Source organism: Chenopodium quinoa, unplaced genomic scaffold, assembly GCF_001683475.1.
Source record: "Chenopodium quinoa cultivar QQ74 unplaced genomic scaffold, ASM168347v1, whole genome shotgun sequence".
Classification (NCBI taxonomy): Eukaryota; Viridiplantae; Streptophyta; class Magnoliopsida; order Caryophyllales; family Amaranthaceae; genus Chenopodium; species Chenopodium quinoa.
In genome coordinates, this window is record NW_018742914.1 from 7411066 (window position 1) to 7433954 (window position 22889).

Below are 22889 nucleotides of genomic sequence, written 5' to 3' on the forward strand. Positions count from 1 at the left end.
CTAATCCAAGTTAAGCGCGCTTAATATATAGTAAAATATCTTATTATATGTGCTCTTTAAAAGAAAATCGTACTTGTTGATATAAATGGCACTATGTACATCAATTTTTTTTTTTTAAAAAAGCAAAGTAATATGGTGTCACAACAAAAGTCACTCAACTTTTTATGCAATCCTATCACATTTCACATAAACATGGCCATATGTGTCACACTCACAGCCAATTAATGACTACAATAGGTGGCCAAAATTTCATCACATAGAATTTTGACTCATACATGTAGCAAAAGACCAACTTCAACAATAGTACCTAGCCCAAATTCTCTCAACAACATAACATAAGATACACCATAATATTAAAGAACCAAAAACCGCAAATTAGATAGGGCAAACAAGTATATGATGGTGCTTAACTTTATTTTTTACCCTTTCAAACCACGGTTTTCTTTCCAAATCACAAAACATTACCTTACACCGAGTCATACAAGTTAAAAAAGATTGTTACCCACATGAATAAACAGCCAAAATAACAAGTTAAAAAGTGTCCTTTACCCTGGTAAATTGTACTAGTACTACATACAAGTAGTAATATCAACTTATCAAGTACCACAAATTCACAGCAACATCTCTCCTTTCCAAGATGATTTCAAAAAAAAACATGTTATCATACACTGAGATTCCTGCGCGCTAACACAACAACACTTCAACTTTGTCATTTATGTCATCCTCATTTATTATCTCCAACTATCCCACCTTCCATCCTCTTACTGTACAATACTTATTACTTACCACGTTACTATTTACTATACTATACTACTCTTACTAGTGTGTTCGTTACTACATACTACTACCCTAAGTTTCGGCATTATATAAACTCAACACTATCACTTCATTCTCATTCACAAACAAAGAGAAAAACAAGAGAGTACTAAGAGAGGAAGAAAAAAGATGGGTAAGTGTTGCATTACATTGTTTTTGGTAATGGTTCTGGTGCAATCTGCCTTCGCGGCAAGAACTGCACCAGAGCAAAAGACTAACACAAACATTGTCAACACAACTCAAGATGATAACAAGAAAAGTGGTGTAACAGTACCAGCAACCGACGAGAAGAACTTTGTCTCGTTCGGAGGTGTTGGTGGTGGTGTTGGAGGTGTTGCTGGAGTTGTTGGTTTACCCGTTGGCGGAGTTGGAGGGTTAGGTGGTGCTGGAGGTGTAGGAGGGTTGGGTGGTGCTGGTGGGTTAGGTGGGCTTGGTGGTGGTGCTGGTGGGCTTGGTGGGTTAGGTGGTGGTGCTGGTGGGCTTGGTGGTGGTGCTGGTGGGCTTGGTGGGTTAGGTGGTGGTGCTGGTGGGCTTGGTGGGTTAGGTGGGCTTGGTGGTGCTGGTGGTGGTGCTGGAACTGGAGGTGGTGCTGGTTGTGTTGGGGGTATTCCTTAAGATGATTATAGATTATGATTAATTAATAGGTTGTTATGGTGTGATTAATTGTGGTTTTGAGCTTAATTAATTAATACTTCTATTATGTTGTTATAACTCATAATTGTGTTTTAGTTAATGGGGTGAATTTTTGTTATACTAAGCTAGTTTTGCATGGTTGTAGGAGACTCTCTTGTGAGTGTTGGAGGGTATGAGTTATATTGGTGTGTATGTTGTCGTTTATGCTTTTGTTGTTTATTATTATTCAATAAAAGTTTGTTATTCATCTTGTTTTATCGTTACTAGCTATTACTTTTTTCGTCTCCATTTAGATGTTTTTGAAAGATTCATTAAAGTTATTTAATTAGATTTTAATTTCCAACCTAATTAATTTTAACTAAATATGTATATTAACTTAGTAGCTCAACATGTGTGCAAAATAGTGATTTGAGCAACCCTGGTAAGAAGATAGGGCACATTGTTACAAATAATCTTTGAACCATGGCCATGCAACATGTGAACAACATTCTAATAGTATGTTTGCCAAGATAAAATTCTTACTACTTCAATCGATGACTATTGCCTTTAAAGTAAGCGAGTGTTTTGTTGCATGCAAAAACATTGTTACTTCTCATTAAATTATAAGTTAGTAGAATTACACCTGTTGTTTGAAGATAAAAATAATTCATCTATGAACACATTTGGTAGCTTAGATTAAGAGTTTTATAATTTCTAGAATATACTAAACTGTACTTTTCATTCTCATTAAATTTTAACATTACATATTATTGAAAAGCACATGCATGCATGCTGTCAATAAAGCTAAGACGTTAAAAAAAAAAAATTATTCTAGCTAGACATTAAATGTACATGTACATGTTCATTTCTCCCAAGTTATGCAATATACTTCTTATAAATAAGTCATGCTAGATGGTTTAGTCGCTCTAAATAATCATCATGATTGACCACAATATAGTCCAATTCAGCAATGGCAATTGGCAAAGTTAGAAATATTATTAAGTGATCGCGGTTATTTCCCTTATTATTAATATATCGAACTATTATTTTTTAATTTAATATAATTTATAGGTGAAAAAAAAAAATTTACTCCAAGATCTCCAACCAAAGGGCTCAAGTAAAACATAGCTATTCACTTCAAGGTGTGGCTCAACGAAGGCAACCAAGCCCCTTCTTTTTTTTTTTTTTTTTTTTTTGGAGAAAGAACCAAGCTTTTAGTTTGTTGATGGCTTATCTACTTATTGGTACGAAATAATATTAATGTCGGTGCACTAAAAATATCATGATATTATCATATGTACGTACTAACCTTTTTAGTGATGATCGACGACATGCATATATGGCTTGTAATTAAAGCTCCAATAAGCCTTTAACTGACACCTCAATGACCTCTTGTTACCATAACGGCGTTGGTTAGGGACATTATAATATACTTGAATGGTGTATGCAAAATTTAGTTAGTGAGTAATATCAATCATTTATTGGACATTATGGTTCAAATAGTTTTTTTATAATATGCGAAACATCCTTTAAAAAAGGGGTAGTTTTGAGATATTAAAACGTTTAATTAACTTTTGTTAGTTTGACCTAAACCATTACATGATACACCTCGAGTACCTAATCATTAACTGCCATTATTTAATTGACCATATCATGTGCAAAGCACGTGCCTACATAAAAATCTCAATTTCCTTCACTGTCCTTCCTAATCGTAATATCTGCCTTCTCGATCAATACCATTCAATCACCATATTCCTCAACATCATATTTCAAATAAAATCAAATTTAGGTTAAAAAATCGTGTTTCAAACTTGTTTATAGAGGAAGTAGAAGGGTAGGAAATATAATATTGGGGTAGGCTAGGGTTGGTGGCTTGGTCCAAAGAGGGGAAAGAATGAGGTGAAGAAGGAGAGGACTTCCAAGGGTACATGAAAGAAGGTTGTGGGTAGAAGTGAAATGGTGAGAATTGAAGAAGGTCAAAAGAGTTGAGGGAACAATTGAGCAAAGGTTTAGGGGGAATTGTGGACACGGTCATTGGGGAAAAAATGAAAAAATTAAACCTATGTGTCACTCATGAGGAGGTTATGATAAGAAAATTAAGTCAATGGTCGGAATTCAGACTATGGTCATGGTCAAAATAAATACCTTAAGGCATTAATATGTCAGTTTTAAATTTTTGAAAATAAAATATTATTGTTGTTATGATTATTGTTGTTATGGGTAAATTTTGACAAGTAGGTCGTCAAAGTCAACGAAAGTCTGCTATTGTCAACAATGAAGACCAAGCTTCGACAGAGAGCAAGCCTTGACGAAGAGAAGTCAGCTTCGATAGACGAAATGCAAAGAAACTACTTCCCTAGTGTCACGGGAAAATTTGGAGACTAGTTTTTTTTTTTCTAAGTTAGGGACCGAGGGGGTTCCCATGATGGCGTCTAGACCGAGTCTAGACCAGCCTACAACACTTAAGTACTTTAAAAGAAGAACACACAAGACAAGAGACAAGAATGACTAGAACATTTTATTGATTTTCATGGCTTACAAACTATAGCAGGAGTTTCTCTCTCTAGAATCTCTCTCTAGAACTCCAAAATCTCTGATGCCCAGCAAATGAATGCCTTGGCCTATTTATAGACACTGACTACAGCCCAGTCAGATAGGATAACTGCCCACTATGCCCACTACACCCATGATTTTGTAACTACCCACTACTTGGATGCATACTTGGATGAATCTGGACCTGTCCACGTAGTCAGGGAAGTTACCCACGTTTTGCATGTCCTTGTAACCGTTTGGTAACCGTCACTTGCCACTATGCCATGCTCCTATATTTTAGGAGGCATGCATCAGTGTGCCTATGTGGAATTTAAACTGCCTGGCCATTGTAACTGCCTACTCAGCATAACCGCCCACTCCCTTAGTGCTCCTATTTTCTAGGGCCACTAAGTGAGTGGGGGTAACTTCCACATGACGTGGCATTATCCCTTTGGAATAACTACCCACGTCCGAATGGTTACCACCCACCACCCTTGGATGCTCCTATTTTATAGGAACCGTCCTCTGGTGTGGCTTAACCGCGTTTCCGATTGACCACGTCAAGGATCATGGTCAAGATAACCGTTAGCCAACCCACTAACGATATGGTCCTATATTTTAGGAACCATCTTTAGCCCTTCTTTCCACCTTAGCATAACCGTCCCTATAATTTAGGGAGAGTGGTGCAACGTGGGTGGTTACCTTGCATTACCGCCCACCATCCACCACTACTTAGCCAATCCTTATATTTAAGGCAACCGCATACCATAATGGTGACTAGGCATAACCGTCAAGGAGTCCCTACAAAGTAATCCACCAAGGAGAGTTTTGGTTAGACCATCTACAAGCTAAGGTCATTCCTTAGCATCGAGCATGTGGCCACGTAAGTCCATAGTTTCGTCGAAGGCACCAAAGACATCGTTGACCCGGGCCGCACTCGTTCCTCCATGCCGGGGTCACTATGGTTACCACCCTAAAGACACCATAACATGATCCCAAGAGCATCCCTTAGTCAAACCACGCACCACTAGCAAGCATGCACCGTACTAAGCCCTCAGCCTTCATTAGTCAGCCCGCACCCCTCCTAGCCGGGACCACCGAGTCGGATTGTCCTATTGGGTGTCCACCCTAGCCATCTAAGTGTGCTATGGTCTCCATAGGCCATCCTATGTCCAAAACCATGCCTAAGGTCCATAGCCTTAAGGCCACCCTTAGGTCAGCCCCTGACCCTTGAGTGAGCACTCGCCCCCTAAAGAGCTTTATTTAGCACCAGCCTTAGAATACTAGTGAGCACCCAACTGACAGTAACACAATAATGGACTCTCAAGTCCGATCCCTAAACCCAACCTTGGCCCTTAGGCCATGTATGATCTATTAGGATCCTAATAAGTCCCCTCAATAAGTATCAAAGGTTGTTATGGAGTTTTGCCCGACCAAACACCCCGAGGATCTTTTAGCGCGCGCGCGCACACTGGCCATAGGCCCAAAGCCTAGTTGACCCGTGCTTCTCTAGCACCACAGTCTAAGCACCCGAAGGTCATCCCTGATAACCTCACATGCCTTAGACATGGTAGTGAGCTATTCTAGCCTCACTTGGCTCGTTCTTCCCGAACCGAGCGCATACTTGCTCGTATAGGCAAGTGGGGTTTCGAAGGCCTTGCGCGCCTTTGCGGGGTGGTTGACGGCCTTGCCTAGGTCGACCCGCAAGTGATTGTGACACCTAGCTATTTTCTAGGACACGATAAGCATGGAAGACTTAGTCTTTTGCCAGCTAAATGTAGCCGTAAGTGGGCTGAGTTGAGGGTGAGTATTCGAAAAGATAGCTCCGAATATTAGGGGAGCGGCTTATCACTTCATAACGACTACACTTTGCCCTAATCATCATCTATAAAAGAAATAAGCTCCACCAACGAAGGACACAGAGAAATCTAGCTATACAAGATACATCAACCATTCATTGTAACCTTCTTGATTAACATTTTTCATAGTGAAAGTTTGGTAGATTGTCATTCTACCCGCGATTTTTACCTTCTTTGGGTTTTCCGCGTCACCAATTTCTTGTGTCATCTTTTTATTTTCGTATTGCTTTCTTTTTAGATTTTATTTAGTTGATTCGTAACCTAGATTTTGCTATTCAATCCCACTTAACGAAATTTGGCATAAACAATTATTATCAATATTATTAATCAAATTTTTTATTAAGAAACTAAGAAAACAATAGATTTTTTGACGGGAAGATTAAAGATTTCATTTATAAAATACCCAAACGACACTTACAATCAATTTTTGAGAAATTTAAAATTCCAACAAAAACATATAAAACCCTAAAAATAACATCGCAGAATCGATTGATAATAGCCTTAACAAAAAATTCATCCGAAACAATACAATCTCTGAGTCCGCTCTAATTCGACATAAGATCTGTAGATGCATAATTTTTTGGATGAATATCCTTCCTTGGTCTTCTAAACTCCGGTAGAAATTGCGAAACCTTCGATCTTCATTCTCAATAAACAAGTAATTAAAATCCCTACCATGAACACCATCTTAAGGATGATATCTTTTTATTTAAAGCAATTAAAGAGATTTTGGGGCTTTCCACCGGTAAAAACCAGTGGAAGCCCCTACAAAATTCACAAATAAAAATCAAGAATGAAGGAGATGAAGAAAAGTAGGGAAGGATTGAAGAAAAAACAAAGAAAAAACTCTAGCAAAAGAGGCTAGGAAAAACCCTCTCAAGGGAAAATCCTAGAGGGAACTATCTCTCTCTAAAAACTAGAGAGAGAGAAAAAAAAAACAATAGATAAGAAAAAGAATTGAAGTAGTAATATTCTAGTCATAAACAACCCGTGTCAATGTAATCGTTAGTTACATACATGATACATCAATCAATGTAGATGGTGGATATGAATAAAAAAAATGTATATGGTGGATCGATAAGTATTGCTTGGCTTATTATATTTTGGTAGAAAAGTTATTAAAATGCGATAGGAGATAATAACTAGTATTCGTTTTTTATATGTAGGAAAACCACCCTTGTGGATTACTTTTTACAATCAATTAATTTGTTTTACAAGGTAGAAAGGAAATAGGAAAAAAAATGTAGCTGTGGTTCAAAGTACATAAAGGAAAAACAATATAATAGTAATGATAACTTTATATATATATATATAATAGTAATGGATCATTTCATTGAAAATTTAAAAGAAATTTGCAGCAATTAAAATGGAACATATATATGGTATACATTGTAAATTTGTAACGTAATTTTGTAATCTTGTAGGCTTATGGGATAAATAAATAAATAAAGCTACATCGGATACTAATGTTTAACCCTAAAAAAAAAATATACTACTAATATTTAGTTTAACTAGCTATGCACTATGGTTAGCATTCTTAGCAATCATGATTCAATGATAAAAATCAGTCATACTAACCACTTTGTAACACCCTAGAAATTCCTTTCTTTTACAATACCAGTTTTGCTCTTTTTAAAACTCAAAATAGGAAAATCTTAGACATTACCGCCACCGTGAAAACGGCTAAAACAATTATCAAAGACACATATCGGAAGACTATCTTTAAAAACATTCAAAACAAGTCAACCTTAAAAGTCAACCGAAACGAAAGTAAAGTCAACCCAAAGTCAAACAAAGTCAACCTATAGCTTGGAACCATTGTAGGCCTTTATTAAAATTAAACAAACTTAAAAACCTTTGCGTTAGTCTCACAAGCATAATATAAAATAATTAAAGCAGTAAATCACATCGTAAACTTATGGAAACTAGGCATGATTTGTTCTTCACTCGTGTCCATCATAATATGCTTCATCACATTAAAAGCTCATCTCTACTTAACCTTCTCCGGCCTAACTTAATTATCCAATCAATTATATATGCTTCAAGCCGAAGTTTGCTAACCTTCATTCTATTGATGTTCGAGTGTATTAATTAAAGGTTAGTTTTACAAAGCCAAGGAAAGAGATATTTTTTTTTTCTTCTACTTAGGGCCTGTTCTCATACGTTTATTTTCAGTTCATTTTAGCTCCTAATTTCCTTCTCTTATAAAATATTCATTTCAGTTCAGTTCGGTTCAGTTCAGAGTTCAGTTCAGTTCAACTGATTTCAGTCTATTAGAACAAGCCCTTATATCTTTGTCAGACAATAAACATTGAAAGTTCGATTTAAGTATATACATCCTGCGTTTTTTAATACTTGCTCCATTTTTTCGTGCGCGGAGCTTTAAGAGAAATTGAAGAAAGTAATAAAATATGGAGGTAGCGGGGTAGGTGGAAGAATAAAAAATTATAAAAGGCAAAAGTAGTTGGCATAATTGGAGGATAGAGAATATGAAATTAATAAATTAAATATGATCATGGTAGGTCCACTAGGTGATAGAAATTAATTAAATATTGTAAAAGCTTTCCAAATAAGAAAATGGAGTAAGTATTTAAAAATGGCCGGAAAAAAAAAAGTGAAACAAGTATTTAAAAACGGAGGGAGTATCAATCAAGATGTCGGGGGGGGGGGGGGGGGTAGCATAAAGTCTTAAGCTTTATACTCCCTCCGTTTTTAAATACTTACTTCACTTTCCTTTTTCAACCGTTTTTAAATACTGGTTCCATTTCCTTATTTGAAATCTTTTATAATATTTAATTTATTTTTCTCATTTAGTAGACCCAACAAAAATCATATTTTATTAATTTTATATTCTCTCTCCTCCAATTCTCTCAACTACTTTTGCTTTTTTCTTATAATTTTTTATTATTACCCCTACCCCACTACTTTCATATTTGTATTATTTTTTTCAATTTTTGCTAAAACTCTGCACATAGAAAAATAAAACAAATATTTAAAAACGGAGGGAGTAGATCACAAAATGATGAGATGAGCATCTGCTTGGAAAGGAGTTGCCTTACCACTCGAACTAATCAATTTCCTAGAAACCTAGATACGGCTAGGGGGAAAAAAACATTAGCATCCTCTATCTTCACAAATTCACAAGTCACACCTAGCAAACTTTAAGGAAAAATACACTTTAATAATCTCAATTATGGGCGATTTATTTTTAATAATCCCAATTAAGATTTATTATTTAATAATCCTAACTATGGGGTCAGTTTGCCTCTAGTAGTCTCAATCGGTCAACGAATGGTCAACAACCTTCTATATATCACGTGATTGGTAAAAAAAAAATGGATTTTTTTTTATAAAATAATAGAAAAAGAAAAAAAATAAAAAAACACCCTCAACACGCTAGTCGCCAGCCACCCTAACCCCCCTGTTCCGACTCCGACTAGCGCCAAGAACCCTTCTACCCCAAGTCCCCGATTATCGGCACGTTATACCCATACCTTAACCTTCACCACCTCTCGCCACGTGCCGCACAAACAGAGAAACACTACAAATGCCAAGACCCGCAACCCCTGCTTCACCACAACAACAATCACCACCCTCCAGTAGGGATGACAGTGGATTTGGACCCAACCTGGATCCGTGGATCCAGATCCATTTTTTCACGGATCTGGGTCTTTAAATTTTGGACCTGCCAGATCCGGATCCTGCTAAAAAAACGAATTTGGATCCGGATCTGGCCCCTAGACCCGGACCAGATCCGTTTACCCGTTTTTTTAATTTTCCTATTAAAAAAAACTAAATGTTGATATTGTTTTTCAAAAAAAAAAAAATTGATAATTTTAGTTGAATTTTGGATGATCATATATCGAATACATCATCGTTGTTTTTTTTTACTTGCTTATTTGTAACATCATGCTTTTTTCATTGTTTATACTTTTTATTTCAAATTTTAAGTATATTAGTTGGTTACTTTGTGTGTTTTAGATTAGTTGTAAAACTTTAATTTAGGCTGGACTTAATAACCCCCGACGGAAGTTTGAAATGCATTTTTTGACGACCTAAAAGTTACATTTATTACAAAAAAAATTGGCAAAATATATAAGACCCGTTTTGGACCCGTCGGATCTGAATCCGGGTCTCCATTTTCCAGACCCGATGGATCCGGCTCGGATCTGGATCCTAGCTACAAAAACGGATCTGGATCCGAGTCCAATTGGACCCGGTCCATATCAGATCTGACTTGTTGTCATCCCTGCTCACCAACAACCCTTGCCTTAGCGCATTCCACAATCGCAACCCCTGCCTCACCGCAATCCACAAGCGCAACTCCAGCCACCAATTTGCACAACCAGCCATCTCCACCTGGCCCCTCAACCACCTATTCGCGCAAATCCAGCCACCAATTCTCGCAACTCCATCCACCTCCACCTCTCGCCACCAATTCGCGCAACAATAGAGTACAAATGGCGGTGCCAATTCAGAGCATTCAAACTCAATGTGGTTAAGGGTTTTTTTAAAAAAAAGTGGTTATGGGGGGTCAGGGAGGGTTGGGTAGGTGACCTCAGGGGTTAGGGATGGGTGGTAGAGATCGTCCGGCCGTCTTCAGTAGTAAAGGGGGGTTGGCTGGGAGGTTTCCGGCGAGGTTAGGGGGTGGGTTAGGGTTCGGTGAGGTTAGGGTTGGGGGTGGTGGTTAGAACTTTATTTTATTTTTTTTAAATGTTTTACATTTTTTTTAATTCTTAATTTGGACCATTCATGTGTTAACACGTGGATTTTTTATTTTTATTTTTTTTTTTAAAAAAAAAAAAAAAAAAATAAAAATAAAAAAAAACTCATTCACTGTAACCGGTCATCGGGACTATTAGAGGCAAACTCACCCCATATTTAGGATTATTAGATAATAAACATTAGTTAGGATTATTAAAAGTAAATCGTCCATAATTGAGATTATTAAAATGGTTAAATTGTACACAAAGTTTTTGTGAATAATGTGAGACAATGATACTGTACATAAGAGCTTTGTCAATTCAATTAGTTTACGATACTAAAATAATACTAAGTATAGTTGTACAATAATACTTGTATAAATTTATAACACATCCCAAGACCATAGTATTCATATTGCAGTCCAACAGTTAGACAACATCATAATAAAATGACTGATGAAAATGTCTGGGCAGAGAATTTTTGGGCAACGTTATTAGGGCGTTGGGCGTTGTATAAAGATACCCTTGACTTTTTTCAATTTTACTGTTTGTGTAGTTGGCCCTTTACTTTCACTAATAACTCAGGTAGCTGGCTAAATAGCTATGTAAAAAAATTCAGCTCCTCAATATATTTAGTTCAGAAGTCATTTTCCACTATTTCAATTACTTCTTCCGTTTCAAAAGAATTGTTAACCTTTATCATAAGTGTTAAAAGATTAAAAAAAAATGATGGCATACATATTTATTAGGGTTTTATTAGAAACAAATTATCTATTGAAAAATTTGCAAATTGCACTCATTTAAAGTTCGTATTTTGTAAATTGCAGCCATTTAAATTTTTTTTTTGCAAATTGCAACCCAAAAGTTCGTATAAATTATAAATTGCAGCCCGATTCAATTTTTTCATCAGTTTACATGTTCCAAAATCTTCTGTTAAGGTTTTAGGGGTCCTTTTTTCCCTTAGGGCCCCGAATTAAGCTCGGAATTAGCAAAAAAATAACGTGAGCGCCTCAAATTTACAGTTTCCCACAAATCGATACATTTTTGTTACGCAAAACGAGATACTTGCGTTATTTTTTTGTTAATCCCGAGCTCAATTCGGTTCCTTAAGGCCTAAATTGTCCCCTAAAACCTTAGTCAAAGATTTTTCAACTTGTAAACCGATGAAAAAATTGAATCGGGCTGCAATTTACAATTTATATGAACTTTTGGCTGCAATTTGCAATTTTTTTTTAAATGGATGCAATTTGCAAAATACGAACTTTAAATAGCTGCAATTTGCAAATTTTCCTTATCTATTTAATGATTTTTCTAGCAATTATGTAATTTATGTTTTAACTCTTAGTTTTGTAATTTTCGAACCTACATGGATATTATATTAAGAAATATTTCAAATAAACAATATTGTTATATTTTCAAGTAATTTGTTTAATTTTTAACACTAATTTGACAAATCATTCGATTTATTCAAGAACGTGATACATTATTATATTAATCATTATTTCAAATAGAAGAAGTGAGACTAAGGTATGGTCGAGGCATTATTCTAGGGCTCACTGTTGGGAACTTAGGGTATAAAGTCAATATTTTGGTGATTTTTACATTCACTCATCTGTAATCCTGCCTCTTGTTCTTTATTTGTTTCAGTTTTTTCTTGACACCTATTCATTTCTTCTCATTGATGGATCCAAAAAAAAAAATATTTAACGGGTCAAGTCAAAATACATTTGATTAAAAAGTATAAGCAATTAAAAAAAAATTTATATATATATATATATATATATATATAGAAATGGGATCATATGAGACCACATCCCTTATGTGAGAACCCTATTATATGTGAGGACTAATTATAACCGTTGGATCAATTACATCCAACGGCCACAATTAAATCCCGGTCAAACAAAACTACTGTGTTTTTTCTCTCTTCTCCTTCCTCTTTCACGCACTATTTCCTCTCTCCTCACAATTTCACTATTTTCTACTCTCTTTCTCTCTGCTTTTCTCTCTGATTTCTCATCACTACTCCTCCAATCTTCATCAATTGTTTTTCAAGGTGAGTTTATTGTTTATATTTTCGTGTTCATCAATTAATTTTAGGTCACATTCAGTTACATTTGTTGATTTTCATTTTGATTTTCGTTTGATTTTCACTGATTTCAGCTCACATTGTTTATCAATTTCTGTCGATAATGTTTTACTTTGTTTTTTTCATTGATTTCAGTTTTATTTTCGTTTTTTGAGTAGTTATCAAGTTGATTTTGCTTATTTTCGTTATTGTCCAGTTTTTTCGTTTTTTTAGAAACCTACAATTCACTGATAATTTGTGCTATTATGTTCATTTTAGCTTGATTTTAGGTATTTTAATTATTTTGTGTATTTTAATTTGATTTTCGGTTTACTTTAGTTCTCAATTATGTTTTATTTTCTGGTTTTATCTTATTTTTTGTTTGATTATAGCTTTATTTGAGTAATTATTAGTTGATTTTAGTTTTCATTTTGCTTCATATGAGTAATTATCTTACATTTTCTTTGTTTTTTTGGAAACCTAGAAGTAATTGCTATGGATTCTGCAAATGTTCCTCAAGAAAATACAATGTATGTGTTTCTGCTCATTTTATTTTTATTATTTGAGTTATTATTATTTTTGTTGTTGTTGTAGATTAGTTGATTAGTTGTATTACTTGTATGGGAGTTCTTGTAGATTAGTTGATAATTTATTCATTTTATGTTTTGTTGTTCATTTATGAAATATTAGATTTTTAATTGACAGTTACAAGCAATAAAAAGTTGTAGATTATGTTGGGAAGTAATTTTCAATACATCTAAAACTGCCACAGGTTAATACTTGTATGTGAAAGCAAATAGGAAAAAAAAAACAGTTTAAGATGGGAAGTAATTTTCAATACATCTCTTTTGTTTGTCTTAGAAATTATCACAATCAAAATTCCATGTGCAATGTTATTACTATCGTCACCACAAAGCTACCAACTTCGTTGTGTACTTAGTTCGGATTTTCACATTAGAAGCCAAGAAACTGATAGTTAGAAGGCGTTTTACTGTTCGGCTTTTCACATCAGAAGCCTAGAAGTTAGTTCATTATGTTGCACATCAGGTCTTAAAGTAGATATCAGTGAGAAAGAATTTGAGTTTAAAAACAAGTTCTCTAACTTCTTCACAGCTTTGAAAGTAGTTGATAACTTGTTCATTTTATGTTTTGTTTTTCATTTTAGCACTAAGTATTTGCTCATTTGAGAAATGAGCATTTAAGTTTTGTTCATTTTGTTAAATTAGTAGCTAAGTATTTGCTCATTTGACATCAAGGATACCTATTTTGTTGAGCAGGACATCTGTTGAGACAAATTCTGCTGTTAATGTTGGTGAGCAAGATGCAGCAGGGGCGGGACAGTTAAGAGTTATTGGTGGTGACCAAGATGCAGCAGGGGCAGCACAGTTAAGAGTTGGTGGTGACTAAGATGCAGCAGGGGCATCACAGTTAGGAGTTGTTGGTGGTGACGAAGATGCGTCAGGGCCAGCACAATTAGGAGTTGTTGGTCGTTCTACACAGCCACAATATATAGGAATGAGTTTCAAGACAGGATCTTCTAATGACAAAGGAAAAATGGTTTTAAAGGACACATTAAAGAAAGAAAAACAGATGATTAAGGTAGTGGAGATGAAATCCAGCAATGAATTGCAAGTTTTGAAGTCAGGTAATGAAGTGGAAGGTTTGAAGTCTCACATTCATGGGACATTGCATAGTCGGATGTCACCCTCATCCATTGTTCAAGTTATGGAATCAGTTTTACTTTCACAAAATCAGTTGAAAGCAGTTAGGGATATAAGATTTGTGTCAATGGAGTTTTTGAAGGTGACCCAACTGCCTTTGCGGTTGGGTTTATGGTTGGTGCAGCACTTTGATGCTAAGACGTGCTCATTAAATATTCCTGATTCTGATCCTTTCCGTATTACTGAAGACCATGTGCATGAAGTTCTTGGGTTGCCAATAGGGGGCATAGAGATTGATAAAAATAATTTTTCCAGAAATAAAAAAGTCATTCAACAATGGAAAAAGAAATTCCAAAGCAACTCACTCTCTATCAAAATAGGGGAGCTTAAAGAGTTTTTGAAGGAGCATAAGTCAGCTGATGCTATGTTCAAACGGAACTTTGTAGTTCTTTGTGTGTCTACACTGATGGATGGTAGTCTTCTTATTTTTATTATGCTCATTTTACTTTCAATTTGCTCATTTTCAATTTAGTTTGCTCATTTCTATTTTATTTTGCTCAGTTAAATTTCTATTTGCTCATTTCTCTTTTGTTTTGCTCATTTTTTTGTCAGGGAAACAAAACATAATATTAATTCTGATATTCTTACATTTCTTTCTAATGTTGATAAAATCAAGGACTTGAATTGGTCAAAGTATATCCTTGATTCTCTCGTGAAGGGCAAGCTTTTATGGGAAGAACGTCCAACTCGTTCTTTTCCTGGATCTTTATTGTTTCTTATGGTATTACTATAATTTTTGTATATTTTTAATGTAGTATTTCTTACTTATTTGTTGATTTTTAATTTACTAATTTTTCTTTTCTTACTTGTTTGTAGTTATTATATGTTGATCAATTTGTACTTGAGGAAGTTCGAGCTGCACGTGAAATTCCAATCTTGAAAGGGTGGACAACAGCTATGCTGTCAACACGTGAGAAATTGGAACTCTTTAAAGGGAGGCTTGGAAATATTCGTGCTAAAAAGCTTGATGCTGGTTCTTCTAGCATGACACAGCCTAAAATGGTGTTTAACTATAATTTTCTGTTTTATTTTTTTTCCTTTTTTATCCTACTTTTTTAACTTTTTTGTTTTTTATTTAGGAAAAATTCGTTCCTTCTGAAGTGGAAACTCAAGTAGTTGCCAATAAGGTAACCATATATACTGTAATATCCTTTGTTCTTTTTGGAAATGACCCACTAATTTCTGCTCATTTGTCTAATGAGTAAGCAATTACTTGCTCATATTTGAAATGAGCGAATAATTTTTTACTCATTTGACAGATGAGCAAATTATGCAATTGGTTATGTGTTATAAGTAAGCTTGGTTTATATTTGTTAGGATATTTGGTTTCAACTTGTTCTAACTTTCTTTTTCTTTTTTTTTTGTTTTGTTTTGTTTATGTTTGTCTTTAGGAACAATCTGATCCAATTCGTACAAAAAATGAAGAAAGTGAACAAGATCCAAAGAAGGTATTTATATGAGTTTTCTGGAAGCCAATATTAATTTTTTGTTTATTTTTAGAGTTCTTCTCAGTATGATGCATAGAGGCAAGTGGCCATATGTGTGCTTTTGCATTACTCATATGCATGTCATGAATATAGAAAAAGTATTTTATGTAAATGTTGGTCTTTGGTTACTGCAATCTTGTGAAACTCATATATGATAAATATGTGGATATTTCTTGTGAGCAGGAGCATTATAGTTCTTAATTTTTTGCTCATTTGTCAAATGAGCAATTAATTTTTTGCTCATTTGTCAAATGAGCAAAAACTTCAATGCTCATATAAAGTTCAATTTGCTCATTTTTATATGACTTTGCTCATTCCATATCCACTTTGCTTATTCCATATTTACTCTTCTCATTTATATTTATCTTATTTATGTATTTTTTTTTTTTTTTCTTTTTACAGAAATGCCTTATGGAGCTTGCAACAACATCTACAAACCTGGTCTTGGCATACATGTATTTCAGTCAAAAACATGAAACTGCCATCAAGTATTTTCCAAACAACGAGAAGATACAAAAGTTGAAGGAAGATGCCATGGGCATTTGTGATGAGCATAAGATGAGCTCCAAAACTTTGACTGAAGATAATACTCTTTCATTTAGCCAAGATGAAGAGTATTGGCAAGATCCAGCAGTAATTGAAGCTTGGGATAGGTTTTCTCAGATTTCAAGCAACAAAAAGCATGCTGAATCTTCATTCAATGCAATGGTTGTTCATCAAAATGAATCGGAACCCATTGATGTTACTAAGATTGCTTCTGAAAGTGTTCAGATAGCAAGTTGTATCCCTGATGTTGGATGTTCAGATAGGGCTGCTAAAAATGTGTTCAAAAAAAATGGAGATTCAAGTTTCAAATCTGCTTCGGGACATTCACTTGCCAAAGGATCTGGAACTCCTACATTCAGTTTAGGAGTCTTTTCTCAAGAAACTAATTCTCCCCCTAGCAATGCGCCTACTGAACCTGTAGTTGCTTCTGTCAGTGCACAAGTTGGTGCTTCTGTTGCTGATGCTTCTCAAGCTGTTGGTGATGCTCTGATTGCTAATCCTCAAGATCTCATTTCTGATGCTCAAGAAGCTTTAATTGTGCATAAGAGAAAAGGTGATACTGAAAAGAAGAGTTCTATTCCAAAGAAACGCAAACCCTAGCCATCAGTGCTTCTTAGATCACCTTTTAAGTCTCGCATTATGATAATTTACAATCCATTATCACTAGTTCAGATGAGCGTCTTGAAGGCAATGTTTGCTGATGATAAAAATCGTTTGTAAGTATTTTTTTTATCTATAGAATTTATTATCTTGTACATTAACTTCCATTTGTTTTAGACATACTAACTTTCTTTATTCTTTTTATGCAGTGAACCAGTATTTAATGGAGAGAATGGTCTTGAAATTTTGAGAGTACATCTTGAGAATCTTTATAATAAATATAAAGTTGATACAGAGATCATTAATGTTTGGTGTAGCATTCTGAATTATAATGAGCAGTTTAGAGATCCAAATTCTCCTGCTCGTTTCTTTTTTGACCTTAGTGCTACCGTAAGTTCAAATTCTTTCATTTATTTTGTTTTATTGAATTATTTTGTTTTTTTGTTGTAATTAATTTTTTTTCTTTAACATGTAGGACTGTCTTATTCACTATGAGATAGATTCTGTTGCCCATCGGAATAAGATGTTTTTTGAGGTTGTTGAGAATTTGTACATGAAATCAGTTGTACCACACAAGGATATTCAGCTTTTTTTCTTCCCAGTTTATGAAGAAGATCATTACTATTTGGTATGTTTTAACACTACCACACTGAATGGTAATATCGAGCTTTTTGATTATAACAAAGATGCTGGAGATCAAAAACAACTTTTAAAACATTTGGTATGGCTTAAAAGTTAATCTCTATTCACATTATGTTTGTTTCTTTTACTTGAATGATTAGATTTTATTATGTTTGCTTATTTGATGTTTTTGTTTTCAGAGAACTGCTTTTTCAAACTTTATTCAATGTGAAGGAAATATACAGAGTTCTATTTTGGCAAATGATATCAAGCGGATGGAAATTTCTGTGATTAATGGTTCATGGAAGTCTTCGGATAAAAATCATTTGCATTGTGGAGTTGCAGTGATGAGACTCATGGAAACATACATGGGTTGTGCAAAGTGGGATCCTGGTTTGAAGAAAAATAATGTAAATTCTTTGCTCATTTGAGAAATGAGCAATTAACTTTTTGATTATTTGCTAAATGAGCAAGAAATTACTTGCTCATTTATCAAATGAGCAAAGAAATGTTTGCTCATTTGACAAATGAGCAAGGATTTACTTGTTCAGTTCATAAATGAACAAAGAAATGTTTGCTCATTTCACAAATGAGCAACTAATTCTTTGCTCATTTAAGAAATGAGCAATTAACTTTTTGATTATTTGCTAAATGAGCAAGAAATTACTTGCTCATTTATCAAATGAGCAAAGAAATGTTTGCTCATTTGACAAATGAGCAAGGATTCCTATCAAATGTTTACTTTAATTTTGAGGTTTATGGTCCATTAATCTAGCAATACCGTAGGCCATTGCCTTACAAGTTACAACTGCAACTTGTGGTGTTACTTTTACATGTTTGCTCATGTTATTGAAATCTCCTTAATTGTATAGGGTTTGATTATGTTATTAGTTTTGCAGCTGATAATCTTGACTAAACTTCGTGAAAAGTACACCCTGGGAATAATTACAAGTGAAGTGAACACTATTCAATCTGTTAAAGAAATTGCTCAGAAGAAGAAAAAGCAAAGTAAAGTTTCTGTTGCTGACAAAGAAGAAAATGCTGAAAAAGAAAAGCCTGAAGAAGAAAAAGTTCAAGGAAGAAAGAGCAAAAGACGGAAGAAAGCTGAATGTTAGGGAATTAAATAGTTAGTAGTGATGATTTGTCTTTTTTGGTTTAGGGAATTGGGTAAATTAAGATTTTATCTACTTTTAAGTAGTCTTTGAATGATGTAAAACTGATTTATAAACAGATTTTACCAATAGAAGCCTACCCTTTTTTACTATAGTGATGATTATATTTGAATTAAAATTCAATCTTTTTTTTGTTTTTACTTCACATACCTTGTTATATACAGCCGTTTTCATTTGAAATATTCGTTCATTTGTTAAATGAGCAAACAGATGTTTGCTCATTAAATGATAGATCAATGAATTCTTGCTCATTTGATTAATGTTCAAAGATTTTCTTGCTCATTTGATAAATGAATAAAGAAATATTTGCTCATTTCACAAATGAACAACTATTTTTGCTCATTTAAGAAATGAGCTTTTACCTTTTTTGATTATTTGCTAAGTGAGCAAGGAATTACTTGCTCATTTGATGATTGAGAAAAGATATGTTTGCTCATTTGACCCAAGGAGAGCTGATTTTGGGTTGGGAGATGAAACAAGAGTGCAATTGTTCCAAGTTCATATAATAGCTAATTTGCTCACTTACCAAATGAGCAAATAATTATTTGCTCATTTGACAAAATGAGTAGTTAACTATTTGCTCATTTGATTAATGAGCAAGGAATTATTGCTCATTCGAGAAATGAACAAATATTTAGTCACTAATTTGAATATGTTCTATTTTCAATTCAACAATATTGCAAAGCATTAAACTATGATTAGTTCAAAATTAATAATATATTATTAAATATAAAAATTCAACAAAATCTTATATGTATATAAAAGTACCATTACACTTTTTTTGGACAATTTCTAATATCATGATGACTCAATTCACCACAACCTCTACATAATCTCTTCTCTTTTTGGTTTTGCTCTACAGCCTTTTCTTTTTCTCCCTTAAGCCTTTTTGCACTTCTACCTCTTGTTTCAACATTTGACACATCAATCTCAGTCACTTTCTTTTTTGAAGTCTCTTCATTTGATACATGAACTCCAGTCCCTTTATTATTTGAAACTTTTGGAGGTTTGACAATTATTTCAGTTGGCACACTAGCTCCAATCAATAGCTCAATGTCTTGCTCTTTGTTTTTTGCACTTCCAGCTGTTGTTTCATTATTTCTTGCAAATCTCTTTGCTTCCAAATCCTTTCTTATTCCTTGAAGATTTATCAAAAGGTCTTGAATATCTTCATCTTTGCCTTCTGCCAAACTTACACAAGTGTGTATCTCTGACCATAAATCATTTAACAATTTTTTCTTGTCTATTATATTAGCACATTGCTCCAACAGGTTTCCTCCCAAGTCAAAAATTGGTTTCTTTAATGCCATAGTAGTCCACCTGTGTAGCATATACTGCTCGGGAATGGTTTCAAACCTTTTTGCTTTCCAAACCCAAATCATATGTCTACATGGAATTCCTTGCCTATAAAATAGCTTGCAAGAACATGTGGTGTCATAGTTAGTTGGATTAAACACAACATCAAATGTTCTAGTCCGATTTCCTTCACTTACTGTTGCAACTTCCAATTCATTTTCTTTCTTCAATTCATCAACACCACAAGAAAAACAAGCAATTTCAACCTCGTATTGAAAATCATAAAAGACAGAGTTAGTATATAAATGTGAGGCATGCTTTTCTATCCCTAGTGGTGTTTTGCACTCAGGATATTTGTGCTTTGAATCATTATCATTCTGACCTTGAGTGTGTCTCTGGGCATCAATTGCAGCTTCATATCTCAAGTAAAACTCAACAAGTGACACATGAGGATTGATAAAGGAGCAGAAAAAGTTATTTTCACTTTCGGATCTTGATGTTGTATGCATTATTCCTCCAAGGAACACATCTCTGAAATAGGCCGGAATCCACTTGTCTCTTATCTTGTACATATAACCTAACCATTCATGTTGTTCCAAGTGGTATTCAATCATCACCTTGTTCCACCTTTCTTCAAACTCAGCAGGTTCAATTTCAAGGTGCCAAACGCAAGCACATAATTTTTTTAGGAAACCAGTTTCTTCTTGCATGATTGATTTCTCCACCTTATCTGGTAACTTTTTCATTATGTGCCACATACAGAACCGATGTTCAGTCTTCTTAAAAACACTTCTAATAGCAATTTTCATTGCTGGATCCTGATCTGTAATCATACAATTAGGTTCATTCCCACCCATTGCCTTGAGGAATGATCTGAACAGCCATTCAAATGACACGATATCTTCCTTTGCTATGAAACCAGCAGCAAAATTAATGCAATTCTTATGATGGTCAACGCCTGTAAATGGAGTAAACACCATGTTGTACCTGCTTACACATACAAAATAAAGTTTAAATGAGCAAATAATTTAATGCTCATTTGAAAAATTATCAAATAATCGATTGCTCATTTGTCAAATGAGCAAATAACTCAATGCTTATTTGTGAAATAAGCAAACAATTCTTTGCTCTTTTGTCAAATGTGCAAATAATTGAATGCTCATTTCTCATATGAGCAAATAACTCAATGCTCATTTGTGAAATGAGCAAACAATTCAATGCTCATTTGTCAAATGAGCAAATAATTCAATGCTCATTTGTCAAATGAACATGCAATTCAATGCCCATATACATACTCTTATCAAAGAATATTAGACTTATGGGGATATTCAATTTCCACATTGAAGTAATGAGCAATTAAACTAATTTTATTTAAAACAAAGTCATTAATTTCAACCATAGCTAGTAATAACACATAAATGAATTACCTATTGGTTTGGTATGTGGTATCAAAGGATACCATATCACCAAATAGAGCATAACTCTTTTTACAAAGGGGGTCTGCCCACAATGCTCTACAAAGGCAATAATCTTCATCCATCTCAAAATCAAAGAAAAAAGCGCTCCACATCAGCTTTTTGTTGGTAAAGTTATTCACGAACATTTGAGCATCGCTTCCTTGAATGTATGCTTTTAAATCTCTATGAAATTTTTTGAAATCTTCCTTAGATGCACCAATGTTTTCATATCCTCCAACAATTTCCTTCATCATTCGAAAAGTTGTAACGGGACCAATATTCACCTATTTAAAGAACAAAACAGTTTGTCACATGATCAAATAATTCAATGCTCATTTTTAAAATGAGCAAACAATTCAATGCTCATTTGTCAAATGAGAAAAAAATTATTTGCCCATTTGTCAAATGAGCAAACAACTTTTATTAGAACATACATAGAATTCATGAAACATAAGAGAATTTGAAAGTGTTACCTTAGAATTATTCACAATTATTTTTTTGTGTAAAATGTTCATTTTCCTTCCTTCTTTTTGGAATAGATTGCAGCTAGGTGTATAAAGTGCATGAGTATGTCCCTCATGAAATTTTGTCACTATGAATGTGTTATCATCACAATGCTTTAGGACAATATGTGCCTTGCACCCAACACGAGTAACGAGTCTCTTCCTTTTGATTGAAGATTTTTCTTCATTGTTTTCCCCTTCCTTGTTATTTAAATATTTTTCTACAGTAGTCTTTCTTTTTTCTTTGTATCCTTCCTTATTGCACAAGATATACTGATATTTTAATTCTTTGCTTCTTCTTTGTCTTTTAGTTGTAGACTTCCTTGTATTGAAACCAGAAGCAAATGCATAGCCTTTATAAAATTCAAGGCCCTCTTCAAGATTATTAAACTTCATCCCTATAGCTGGTTTCAACTCATTGGGGCATATTGGATGCCATTCTTTTATTCCTCCAGGAGTGATCAAAGGTGCTACTTTAGGAGAAACTACTATTGTAGGAGTAGTTGGCACATTTGTGATGGTACTTGATTGACTCTCAACTTGTTCGTTGTTGCTCATCATTTGTGAATATGCACCTCCTTAAACACACTTAAACACACACAGACACTCTTAATAATTAGAACTGAAATCAGATTCTTAAACAAACTTACACACACACAGACATAGATGCACACTTACACACACACACACACACATACACACACACACACTCAATAATTTCATAATCTATAATTATAATTGAAATCAGTTTCTGAAATCAGAATTGCAAGCAGAAAGAGGAGGGGGCAGGGGGGGATAGGTTTGCTCATTTGTCAAATGAACATGCAATTCAATGCCCACATATATAAACTCTTACACTCAATCATTCTTACACTCACACTCACACTCACACTCAC

At 34.3% G+C, this 22889-nt stretch overlaps 2 protein-coding genes across 2 annotated transcripts; one reads left to right on the forward strand and one right to left on the reverse strand.

Moving 5' to 3' along the window:
- Positions 1–862: 862 nt before the first annotated feature.
- LOC110728104 (glycine-rich protein 5-like) lies at positions 863–1706 on the forward strand. Its single transcript, XM_021907739.1, has one exon. The coding sequence runs from the start codon at positions 946–948 to the stop codon at positions 1429–1431; it is 486 nt and encodes a 161-aa protein (XP_021763431.1). The 5' UTR covers positions 863–945; the 3' UTR covers positions 1432–1706.
- Positions 1707–18755: 17049 nt separating this feature from the next.
- On the reverse strand, positions 18756–22432 carry LOC110727711 (protein FAR1-RELATED SEQUENCE 5-like). The gene is made up of 5 exons (XM_021907292.1): positions 21964–22432; positions 21461–21774; positions 20300–21020; positions 19561–20257; positions 18756–18781 (listed from the first exon to the last, which is right to left on the reverse strand). The coding sequence occupies exons 1-5, from the start codon at positions 22387–22389 to the stop codon at positions 18756–18758; spliced, it is 2184 nt and encodes a 727-aa protein (XP_021762984.1). The 5' UTR covers positions 22390–22432.
- Positions 22433–22889: the final 457 nt, after the last annotated feature.